The sequence below is a fragment of the Haliotis rufescens genome, unplaced genomic scaffold (assembly GCF_023055435.1).
Source record: "Haliotis rufescens isolate VD_foot unplaced genomic scaffold, xgHalRufe1.0.p SCAF_2, whole genome shotgun sequence".
In the NCBI taxonomy this organism is placed as follows: Eukaryota; Metazoa; Mollusca; class Gastropoda; order Lepetellida; family Haliotidae; genus Haliotis; species Haliotis rufescens.
Window position 1 is genome coordinate 28,212,771 of NW_025963890.1, and position 13,182 is coordinate 28,225,952.

The 13,182-nt window shown below is 38.8% G+C and overlaps 1 protein-coding gene across 4 annotated transcripts in view; it reads left to right on the forward strand.

Annotated features, from left to right (window-relative positions):
• Positions 1–2,337, forward strand: part of LOC124110922 (palmitoyltransferase ZDHHC21-like) — a 308,157-nt gene extending 305,820 nt beyond the window's left edge. For all 4 annotated transcript variants that reach the window (XM_046470402.1, XM_046470404.1, XM_048399807.1 and 1 more), the window contains one exon: positions 1,645–2,337. In XM_046470402.1, the coding sequence (XP_046326358.1) occupies positions 1,645–1,777 (133 nt within the window). In that variant the 3' untranslated portion in view covers positions 1,778–2,337. The remainder of the gene's footprint in view (positions 1–1,644) is intronic.
• Positions 2,338–13,182: the final 10,845 nt, after the last annotated feature.

Sequence of the window (13,182 nt, forward strand, 5' to 3'; positions counted from 1 at the left end):
TTCAAGTTTTCATCCGTAACTCCAAAATCAGGCGTGGCACAAGGAAACAGCTGTTCATACCCATATCCCCTACATCCACAACCGAAGTTAGTCGTAACACCATATCACTATGGGCAGTCATCCTGCAGCCTTATGGGATCAATAACCTTGATCCGTCGAGAGCGAACAATCCTCGCAAAATCAGAGTGGTCGTCTTAACCATAGCTCTACACAACAACTGTTATGTTAGAGCAATCATGGAAGGATGTTTTGGAGGACTGACACTGTTTTGCCAGCCATTACCTTGATGATGAGGCACTGGAAGATGTCAAAGGTGTGCGTAGCTTAGGCCCTCTATATAGATTTTAGCTTCACTATATTCTTTTTACTGTTATTTACATGGACTTATCCTCAATTCTCATGTTCTTTCTGTAAATTAGATTGAACATACCCAACCTTCAGGATCTTTGTTTTTTTGCCATATGTTTTCCTTGACAACTTGTTGTTTTGAAGGGATTTTATTTATCAAGATGTTTAACATCTGAAGGTACATCATCCGCTCTACCGTGTGATACAGATGCATAAAGGAGTAATGCAGGCTAAATCAAACATTTAGTAAAATCTAAATATTTTTTACATTTGCAAACTTCTCCTGTGCCACTATGTCTAAGGGCCCACCTGTCACAGACTTGCCTCCGTACTATAGCTACAGAAAAATCTTTCATAACCTCGGTTGATGAGCAGGAATGTGATCGGATGTGACATAACGAACGGTCACATGACTGCGGGATTGGTCCTACAAAAAGTAGACTGAAGATGGAAAACAACATTTTTTTCACCTGTACCCTTCACAAAGCACTGTCTTTTTTTTTTTGTAAGGTAAGCAGTAGATGATTTTACGAATTAAATTTGGTTGATATGTAGTGTGTAGTTAGTAGTGGGGCTCAACACCTATGTCCTGTTCCTCTCAATATTTTACGGCTTGACATTTTTTTACATTTTCACTTTGACTATACTACTAAATTCTCTCAAAATGCAATTCTTTGCACTGTAACCTTGATTACTCAGAAATCACTTGACTAATGGGAACTGAAATTTCAGGTACTTGTTCTCACCAATGAAGACACACTAATTTGTTCAAGGGGTTTCAATAAGGCAGCCATAGCAGTCAGATTGCAAACGATTTTCATGCCTTTTTGTACAGAATGTAATGAAATTTGGTAATTGTTTAGCTTGCTGTGGGATTCAGCACATATGTTGCCATGTATCCAGGTTACCTACAGTGCCATGACACTATTGTATTCTTTTTCTTAGAATCTATCACAACATGTTTGCTTTAACCCACCATTAATCTTTGTTACCATAATGAGGTTGAAGTATCATGAAAATGTTTCTTCATTATCGAGGTGAGCTACAGAAGTTACATTTTGGTTTTTTTTCCAAATATTTTGCTATTAAACTGATTTTGGCTGTTGGCATATGTTATGCATATTATGGTGATTATGGTTAATTTCTCTGTCAATCAACTTTACACTCATGGGATTTGTGAGTTACTATATCAATACAAAAATAATACTAATGTGATCTTATTTTGATACAGTGATTTCTGTTTGTCAAGAGGTCATACTGCTTTCAAAATTTTCAGTATTTTTCTCTTCATTTCAGGATACATTTGAGAAGTACTTTCACGGCATATGAAGAAATGTGTGGAAGAAAACGAAGCATGATGTTTCTTTGGCTTTTTCCTTGTAAGAGGAAAACTGTTTTTTCTAGGGGGGTCAGTTCACAAACAGTGTAAAATGGTAGACATCTCTGACCCTTTTTTCTGTGCCCAAATATCATTTCTGAAGTTAATATGTTTATAATAAAGGGTATTAGCTTAAAACTGCAAATACATTTTTAAAAAAATCAAATATCTGTAAATCATGAAAGTCACCAACTTAATGCGACATAACCTAAACTTCATCATCAACTTTTATTGAGTAGCCCAACCTTTGAAAAGACAAGTTATCACTTCATCATTTGTCTCTGGCCCCCTGACTGCTGCTTAGTTAGTTTCTTAACATACATATTTTTAAGTTCTCAAAAATGAATTTTGCAAGAGGTCTACCTAAAAAATGCAATTATGCAGAGATGCAGAATATGGTGAGGGTGTAAAATTCATAGCAAATATAAGACAGTGCTGTGGATCATTATAATATAGTTAAGTGTGGAATTGTATACAAGAGACAAAACTTCCAACTTGAATATCTATCGTAAAACCTTTTACTCTTAAGTACAAAAAAAAAAATTCATTAGAAATTAATGAAAACATTGATTGTATGGCTTGAAGAATAAACTAATACGGATGGTCCTATATAACATGTAATTCAGTCATTTGATTCCTACATTCATGTGATTGTGTAAGTGTAGTTGCAAATCTCGTTTATGCACGCATTTAGACAAAAGAAAACTTCGTTAAAAACGTTGATATTGATTTTCCACAAAAAAAGGACATTAGTGTTTCATGAAAACCTTGCGTCCTGGAGGACGCATGTATAAAAAAAATATGGGTCCTGTCAGAATTTAATGCGTCAGAGATGCGGGACGCGGGGGTAGATTTATCCCTGTCTTCTCCTCACCTTTTCGAAAATGCCCAAAGACTTTCCCACCAGAAACATGCATCATGAACAATTTTGATTTTTGCAATTGATTTTTGATAAAGCTGACCTCACTAATATATACTCAACAACAAATGTTCCTGTGACACCAATATTTCAGTGTATTTTTCAAACAAGTAAAGTTTAGTTTTCAACATTGTAGTTCATGTCTGGAATCAAGTCACAAAAAAAGCAACTGCTACAGAAAAGCATGCATTCCATACATAAGTTGACTTTTACGCAAGCCCCATGCATTTCACTACCTAAAAATGGGTATAAAAACATGTGCGTTAACGGGATTCCATATGCATTGTTTAGCTTAGTGCAACAACCACTCAGAAAAACAACAAAATAACGCAATTATTCAACATTACGAAATGCCACGCCTGTCCGAAAATGAGCGTCTGCGAGCCATTGGTATGCTTGAAGCAGGATCGAGTCAACATGATGTTGCAAGACAATTTAACGTCCACAGAGACACCATTTGGTGTTTATGGCAACGTTGGCAACAGACGAATGCAGTCAGAGACCTTCCTCGGAGTGGCAGGCCATGCGTAACCAATAATCGACAAGACAACTGGATTCGAACAACACACCTTCGAAATCGATTCCTGGCCTTCAACAAATATCTTCACAAACCGTACGTCGTCGCCTCAGATGTGCAGGGATTGACGCCAGAAGACCCGCCAGACGTCCAACGTTAAGCACATCTACATTTCCAGTTTGAGGAAACATTATTCATCCCATGCCTTTTACCATAATGATAACAAAGTTATATGCACGTCCCACTTAATGACCATGACCCTAAATTTCAACCAATCCCATACATGATTATTTCCAGCTGAAAACCTGGATATATTTAGAGAGAGAGAGGGGAAGGTGTCATTCAAACATAGGAGCTTGGTCAGGTTTGTTTGTTTGTTGTGTAATGCCACACTCGGCAATATTCCAGCTATATGACAGCGGTCTGTAAAGAAATCAAGTCTGGACCAGAGAGCATCAATCCAAGCAATTGGGATACGATGGTACATGCGTGCATCAACCATGTCAGCGAGCTTGACCACCCGAACCAGTTAGTCCCCACACACAACAAGCACACAACAACCGAGGGTTGCTGAAGAACTATTCTAACCAAGATCTTCAGGGGTGGGCTTGAAGCAGAAATGCCTACAGAATTACCATTCCACTGACCATGACCTTTATTTACCAACCACCCAACCCATCCACTCCCACACCCAAGTTCTTGAGTTATTGTGAACATATGATATTTTTGAGTGTGAACTTGACCTTCAATATCATTTGCAAGTATTTCAGGAACATTTTAAAGGACTCCTCAGCATAAGAACCAAATATAATAGTGGTGATACGACTGCTACTGTTTCTCAAGTACATGCAAACTCTTTTCTAATGTGATGAATAGCGGGAAATTAACAATTTGTCGAGGCTTCTTTTGCGTCTTTAATGATGTCAAAGAAAGGCGTTACTTTATTGATTAAAAAACCTTCAGCTACTTTTCGTTCATAGTAATTAAAATAACCACTGGTGTGATATCATTTGAAACAGCAGCAAGTGTTTCTAACTTTTTTTCAACTTCACAAGACTTGTACTTTTAGTAATATTTTTTTCACCTGACTGAAAGTTTATGTCATAGGCTTCTTATCTATTGTCTGTTGCATCATTAATGGTAACATCTTCTTCAAAACCACTGAGGAAACTGCAACTTCACACGCTTGATAATGACACCCCAATTTGTTCAAAAGGTTCTACTGCTGTGGCAGCCATATTGAAAAAAACGACAGAGCCTTTTGACTCAGTCTAGCTGTTCCAGAAGATTCTAGATTACCCTTGACTCCTAAAAGCATCTAAATATAGTAACTTCCACACCACTGCTAACATTTGGTACATGTAGTTCGAAATTCCTGTCAACTAATTATTGTCGAAACAATCTCTGCAGTAACAAGATAATTCATTTACAACATTGTTTAACACTCTAGCACACACAAGAAAGAAGAGAGAATTTCCCTGCCTTTGCAAGCTGAAGTGGTGTAAGCTGATTGGTGCTAAGCGGTGACAACTACACTACTACCTTGAAGTTCATTCCCCTTACACACATTAAGAAAGTGTAACACGCATGTGACACGGGTTGAGAACATGAGTTGAACATGTGTGCAGTCTTCATTAGTGTTCAGTTGCTGGATTTATATGCATAAACCATTCCACTTGCATCCAGTCTAGCCATTGTGACGAGCCGACAGTAGAATAGTAGTGAATTTAGATACACGTTCATTGCTACGGCTGAATTGACAAGATTGTCGCGTGTTCGCAATTAATCAAGTGATTGTGTTTGGGGAAATGTTCGTTTCAATTTGTGCATACATTCTTCAAAAAAAGAGAAACGCACAGGTAGTATGTAGTTCATTTAACCTGACTACACAAAAAGTCTGGTGTGCTTTAAAACGCAGCCATTGTCGATTTGCAATGTATTAAACAACATTGTTTTCACACTTGTTAAAAAATGTCATGGAGGAAAACAGTAAAGCAAAATGCACGTGCAAGTTATGGCATTGGTAACTCGTGGTAGTGGCTATGAAAAGGCTAGCATAAGCCAATAATTTGTCATTCAATAGTCAACATTTTTCAAGTTTGAAAATGCAAAGACTCGGCGCTGCCGACCGGAACATCAGACGTATTCAAAGAGGGGAATCGCAGTCTTCTGTTGCACGCCACTTCAACCTCTACCACAGCACCCTTTTGCCGCCTTTGGGACCGATACACACAGTTCAGTTCCACTGCAGAACCAGCCGACCAAGAGTTACCACCCTTGCACGGGATCGCTACATTTGGCTGTTCCACCTACGTCATCGCAATGCCACAGCTACGGAGACTGCAGGACGCATCCATGGTTTGAAGAGAATATCGGACCAGGCTGTCAGGAACCATATTTGCGAGGCTGAAATCCGACCCGGAAAACCAATTATCGTCCATGTTTTGCAACAGATCCATCGACACCGACACTTGTGTTGGTGCCAGACCTAAAAGCCTTGAGCCTTGGAATTTGAGAAACTGGAGACGAGTGAGGTTTAGCGATAAATTCTTCATCCCCGAGCGTTTTGTCCCACATTCTGAACGTGAATTCGACGAATTCGGTGGGGGTAGTGTCATGGTGTGTGGGGGTGGGATGGGGCGAGGGGGGTGGGGGCATATCCTACACTGACTGGGTTGTGGTTCAGGGAAACTTGACAGCAAATCGCTACATGAATCAAATTCTTCAACCTCACCTTCTTCCTATCATTGACCACCAGAGGAAGCTGTTTCAACAGGACAAGCTCTACAGCACACAGCCTGTGTCACGGTAGCCTACCTTCATAATGCCCACATCAACTACTTGCCCTGACCCTCGAGGTCTTCAGATCTCAACCCAATCGAACACCTCTGGGATGAACTCGATCTAAGAGTACGTCTGATGAATTATAAACGCCAGTTCTAACACAGGTAAGGCGTGACGTCACAGTACTTAAACAACTAGCAAAGTGATGTGCAATAGCTGGGAAAGCCTGCGCTAAATATAGACCAACCGTTACGAGTATAGTTGAGAGAGTAAAATCGGGTCACGCAGCCAGTCGTCTGTCAGCTGTGTAAACAAATGTTCTCAATAACAGTGGTTTGATTATCACTCGATGACCTATTTTCTTTTTGTATAAGGGGAACATTCCGCTATTTGTTCACCATCTAAAACACATATACAACTACACATTTGTGAATAAATTGTAAAGCTCTATATGAATGGCTATGTAGTGGATAAATATAAAAGCTCTATTTACATCGTTTGGGCCTCATTTCACATGTAACCATGCCTGCTGACGGATGGAAGGCATATTTGTCTAGTATTTATTTTAATCCTAAACACCCAGCCTCCTTTTCTGGCCCTGCTAAGTTATATCACATTGTGAAAAAGGAAGGTAAATTTGACATCAGTTTGCATCACATAAAGAAGTGGTTAGCTTCTCAAGACGCCTATTCGCTTCAGCGACCTTTAGGATACAAGTTCAAGCAAACAGAGTGGTAGCTTCAGGCCTCCATGCTCGGTGGGATATTGACTTGGCTGATGTATCTAATATGGCTTCGGACAATGACGTTGTGAAATACTTATTCATAGCTATCAATGTGTTTATCAGGTATCTGTGGATGGAGCCATTAAAAAATAAAACACCAGATGCGGTCATTAAGGCCTTGAAGATATTTTCTTGTGTTACTCTGCCACAAATTATAAGATCTGACAAAAGGCGAGAATTTGATAACAGGAAAATGAGGTCTTATTTAAGAAACAAGGGCACCACTTACTATGTCACACAGATTGAAACCAAGGCTTCTTATGCCGAGAGAGTGATACGGACCCTCAAGACCACGATGTACAGATATTTCACCTACAAACAAACGTATCATTACCTGAACATTTTACAAGATCTCGTCCGGGATTATAACCACAGACCTCACAGATCATTGAATGAAAGATCACCCTCAGATATTAATCTGACTAATGAAGCTTTAGTATGGAAGGAACAATACATTGACACTTAGATAAAGCCAGTCAAATCGAAAGCTGAAATCAAAGAGAAGTCAATGAAGAAACCCTTTAAATTTGAAGTGGGCGATCAAGTGAGACTGTCTCATTTGAGACATACATTTCAAAGAGACTATCAAGAAAAATGGACTGAGGAAATCTTTATTATTAGGAGACGATACTACAGAGATGGTATAGCCATCTTTCTGTTGAAAGATATGGCAGATGATCCGGTTCAAGGCAGTTTCTATGCAAATGAACTACAAAGAGTAGACAAGCCTGCAGACACTGTGTGGAGAGTGGAGAAGGTTTTGAAGAAAAGGAAGCGAGCTGGCGTAAAAGAGGTGTTTGTGAAATGGATGGCATACCCCAAGAAGTTAAACAGTTGGATCCCAGAAACTGATCTTCAGAGTATATAAGGGTCTTCCTCTTGTTCTAGTGTCAGTTGCATTTCTATCGTCATGGAGTCCACATCGTGTCCTGATTGTGGGAGACAGTTCTCTAGAAATGATAATATGCATAGACATAGGAGACATGCATTCATTTCCTCCTCCTCCTCTGGGAACCTTACCACCTCCTCCTCCATTGTCTGCTCCTCCTCCAGCACTAAAAGAACAGTTCTACTTTACCATTCCATCCAATACAGTGGTGGTGGGTCCAAGTGGAAGTGGCAAGACTATGTTTGTGTACAACATTTTACTACAGAATCGCATCCAACCAGTACCCAATAACATTATCTGGTGTTATACGGAGTGGCAGCCCCTGTATCAGATAATCAGTGGATAGTTACCCTATGTGACATTTGTGAAGGGGATTCCTTACAACCTGCACAAGGATAACTATCTGGATGCACGGAATAACAACATGTTGTCCCCTTGTGAAGGGGATTCCTTACAATCCCAACAATACCGTCAGAATAATGTCTGTGTATAAAGAAGCTGTTGAAAAACCCTATGGCAATCTGACAATCGACTTGTGTCCTACTACCTTGGAATCAGGAAGACTACAACCTAATGTACTTGAAACAGTCAACACCCCACAGCCTATAAAAGAGGAGCAGACTTGTCACTGGCTAAAGATCTAGAACTGGTTCAACAATCTGATGATGAACCAGTTCTAGATCTTCAGCCAGTGACAAGTCCACAAGTGAGAGGATATCTTTGACCACTGGTTTCATCCACTGAGTGATTTTATGATCCATTTCATTGCGATCCATGTCTGGGTACTGGTTGGATGCGATTCTGTAGTAAAATGTTGTACACAATCATAGTCTTGCCACTTCCACTTGGACCCACCACCACAGTATTGGATGGAATGGTAAAGTAGAACTGTTCTTTTAGTGCTGGGGGAGGTGGTGGAGGTAAGGTTCCCAGAGGAGGATATGAATGCATCTGTCTCCTATGTCTATGCATATTATCATTTCTAGAGAACTGTCTCCCACAATCAGGACACGATGTGGACACTCATTTTTCTTGATAGTCTCGGGGTATGCCATCCATTTCACATACACCTCTTTTACGCCAGCTCGCTTCCTTTTCTTCAAAACCTTCTCCACTCTCCACACAGTGTCTGCAGGCTTGTCTACTCTCTGTAGTTCATTTGCATAGAAACTGCCTTGAACCGGATCATCGGCCATATCTTTCAACAGAAAGATGGCTATACCATCTCTGTAGTATCGTCTCCTAATAATAAAGATTTCCTCAGTCCATTTTTCTTGATAGTCTCTTTGAAATGTATGTCTCAAATGAGACAGTCTCACTTGATTTAAAGGGTTTCTTCATTGACTTCTCTTTGATTTCAGCTTTCGATTTGACTGGCTTTATCTAAGTGTCAATGTATTGTTCCTTCCATACTAAAGCTTCATTAGTCAGATTAATATCTGAGGGTGATCTTTCATTCAATGATCTGTGAGGTCTGTGGTTATAATCCCGGACGAGATCTTGCAAAATGTTCAGGTAATGATACGTTTGTTTGTAGGCGAAATATCTGTACATCGTGGTCTTGAGGGTCCGTATCACTCTCTCGGCATAAGAAGCCTTGGTTTCATTCTGTGTGACATAGTAAGTGGTGCCCTTGTTTCTTAAATAAGACCTCATTTTCCTGTTATCAAATTCTCGCCTTTTGTCAGATCTTATAATTTGTGGCAGAGTAACACAAGAAAATATCTTCAAGGCCTTAATGACCGCATCTGGTGTTTTATTTTTTAATGGCTCCATCCACAGATACCTGGTAAACACATTGATAGCTATGAATAAGTATTTCACAACGTCATTGTCCGAAGCCATATTAGATACATCAGCCAAGTCAATATCCCACCGAGCATGGAGGCCTGAAGCTACCACTCTGTTTGCTTGAACTTGTATCCTAAAGGTCGCTGAAGCGAATAGGCGTCTTGAGAAGCTAACCACTTCTTTATGTGATGCAAACTGATGTCAAATTTACCTTCCTTTTTCACAATGTGATATAACTTAGCAGGGCCAGAAAAGGAGGCTGGGTGTTTAGGATTAAAATAAATACTAGACAAATATGCCTTCCATCCGTCAGCAGGCATGGTTACATGTGAAATGAGGCCCAAACGATGTAAATAGAGCTTTTATATTTATCCACTACATAGCCATTCATATAGAGCTTTACAATTTATTCACAAATGTGTAGTTGTATATGTGTTTTAGATGGTGAACAAATAGCGGAATGTTTCCCTTATACAAAAAGAAAAGAGGTCATCGAGTGATAATCAAACCTCTGTGTTATTGCTAAACATTTGTTTACACAGCTGACAGACGACTGGTTGCGTGACCCGATTTTACTCCCACTCCCACAACTGGCCAACACGTTACAAGCAGAATGGCGCAGAATTCGTACACTTATCCAGTCAGTGCCGAGGAGATGCAGAGCTGTGATTGTTGCCCGGGGTGGTCACACCAGATACTGAGTTCAGCGCAACCTTGTGGCCTTATGTGACATGACAATGAACAGTTTTCAATGCCTTTGTACAACATGTGACTATCGAGCTCCAAAATTTCATGACATTAAATCAAATATATCGACTTTATTAGGTACAATATATTTACTAAAAATCACCCTGTGCGTTTTTTAAGAGTGTATATGAGTCATTCCAGGTGATTGCAAATATAATTATGTTAAATAGCAGAATTTATGCTTAAGATGGTACAAGTATGACAGATCAGTCACCACAGCTATTGTCCTATTATCTCACATGAAAGATGGTGAATAAAGTGCCACATTTTTTGTTGTTTTAACCTGTAGTTCTTATGTGAGTAAACCGTTCTCACGACAGGACACCTTTCCACAGGCCCCACTTTTTGTTTTGTTTTGGTAATAATTAATAAGAGTAAGTTATGTTGGGGGACTCTACCATTTACCATTAATCATAATTGGAAATGAATATACTGTTAAGCTACCATGTTGTCTGGCTGTAGATAAAATTTGTGACCATGTGGACAAAATCTCATTAGGGTTTGTGATTTTAACAATTGCCTAATGCGCATACTGAGTTTTGCTGCTTGGGGATACTATATTATCCTGTCTCGGAAAGTTATTCACCCCTGTGCTAAACACCAGACTGAACAAATGTGTAGAAGAAAATAATCTTTTTTCAAAGATACAGGCGGGTTTTAGAAAAGGATATTCTACAGTGGACCACATTTTTGTATTAAACAGTCTATGGATAGTTTCAAATCAACAAACAAGGCTATACTGTGTGTTCATAGATTTTAGATTTCCCAAAGGCTTTTGACAGTGAGTGAGTGAGTATGGTTTTATCCGCTTTTAGCAATATTCCAGCAATATCACGGCGGGGGACACCGGAAATGGGCTTCACACATTGTACCCGATTGAATCAAACCCGGGTCTTCAGCGTGACAAGCGAACGCTTTAACCACTAGGCTACCCGACCGCCCCCGCTTTTGACAGCATGTTGGAGAGTTTGGTTATGGCAGAAAAACGATAATAATAATATTAAATCCTGTATAAAACATAATGGTGACATCTCAGGATACTGTCCAGGTGACAACCTATCGCCAGTTCTATCTTCACTGTTTTTATATGAAATTGAAGCCTATATACATTTCCCAAACTGTGAAGGTGTCTAAAGCCATTTTTATTTTGTTATCTAAGGCTAAAAATCTTCATTTACACATTGATTTGACAATATGGCGTTGCCTGTTAGGTTGTATGGCTGTGAAGTATGGGAATATTATAATGTTGGCACGCTGGAAAATGCTCACTGTTTATTTTTGAAAACCATTCTAATCCTACGTAAGAGTACACCAGCATATCTGCTTTATGGGAAACTGACCATCTTCCTGTTTGTGTTTATATTTAAAAAACTGCATCATATCCTAACTGGTTTAAACTTGTCACAAATGTTAATAAATCATCGGTTATTGTGTATAACAGTTTGATAAACAGGTTGATAAATGATGTATATTCATCACCATGGATTGTATATGTTAAAACTATTCTAGACGAATGCGGCCTGTCCTATACAAGGTATAACCCACATGTACTTTGGCTAATTTCTACAATTTTTTCAAGGTATGTCTGATCAATTTATTCAAACTTGGCAGGCTGATCAACAATCTCACATAAAGACTACTTGTATAACTGCATTACACCTTACTTTGGTCTTTGAGAATACTTATTCCTGTCTACAAATTTATCTCGTTCCCCTTATCAAATTCTGTACTAGTAATCACTCTCTACCTGTAGAAACTGGCCGATGGGCAAATACCCCATACAATGATAGATTATGCAATTTATGCGACAAAGAAAATGTTGGAGATGAATTTCATTATCTCCTTGAATGTCCTTACTTCGAGAAGGAAAGAGAATGTTTGATAAACTTGAATTACTTCTTAGGCAACTATCAAACCGAAGAATGTCATACCTCAGAAAACTATATAATTTATACCATGTATAATGTCTACTTTTGTTTAATGCAATCTGCCGTTACTGTATCATTGTTTATTTTTCGCTTAATTATTAAAAAAAACCTACTACCTCCATTACATCTTTGCCATAAATCCTGTATTTTGGCTTCCCTCACACTGACTAAAATTTTCAGATTTTCAACGGATGTCCTCTACACTGTCAATTACACACTAGTTGTTACCAAACCGCAACGTAACTGATCAAGCTATGACGTATACAATGGCGCGAACCTCCTGTCTGTGCTAGAGTAAACACCTATTACAATGTATATAGTTGTAACGATCAAGCACTTGGTAGTTAGTCACATTGACTCTTTCAACGTCGTAGGTAAACCGGCCAAGAAGCATCGAGTCCCCAGACACCGAAGGACGGTTTACCAGCCAAGCTGTAGCCACATTAAAATAGTATATAATTTTATAAACCTACCTGTTATATCACTCATTTATTAAATCTATCACATTTCTCAATGTCTGAAATACGTATTCCATTTCAATTTATCATTTTTTATCGATAGATTACAAAATTATTCACCTTTTCCCGCAATGTTATTGAAATTAAAATTGTCGGACACACTCTTCGACAACGGGCCACATCAAACATCAAAATAAAGATGTTTCAAGCAAATCTTTAAATATATTATACAAAGTAATAAATAAAATCAATAGAAATATCACTAAAAGATGTCAAACTTACATCTAAGCTATTATTTCCATGAAAGATCTTAGTCATAGCTCGTAACATAGCACGATACATCCACAAAGCTCCATATTTTTAATATAGATCACAATTTCCTGCTTAAAACGTTCAGAATAGCACGATTTAACAAAATTCTCTCGTCAAAATCGGAAATTCAACATACATGAGGAGGGTTCCATAGCTGTAATTTGATTGGCTGCCTCAGGTCACATGCTAAGATTTGACCAATCACGAACCTTGTAGCAGATTTCGGCAAGAACGCATCATTAGAAACTGATTTTTATCCAACGAAATTGCTTGTCATCACATGAAAAGACTACAGGCGATGAAAGAATAAAGCTTTCTGGTGATGTG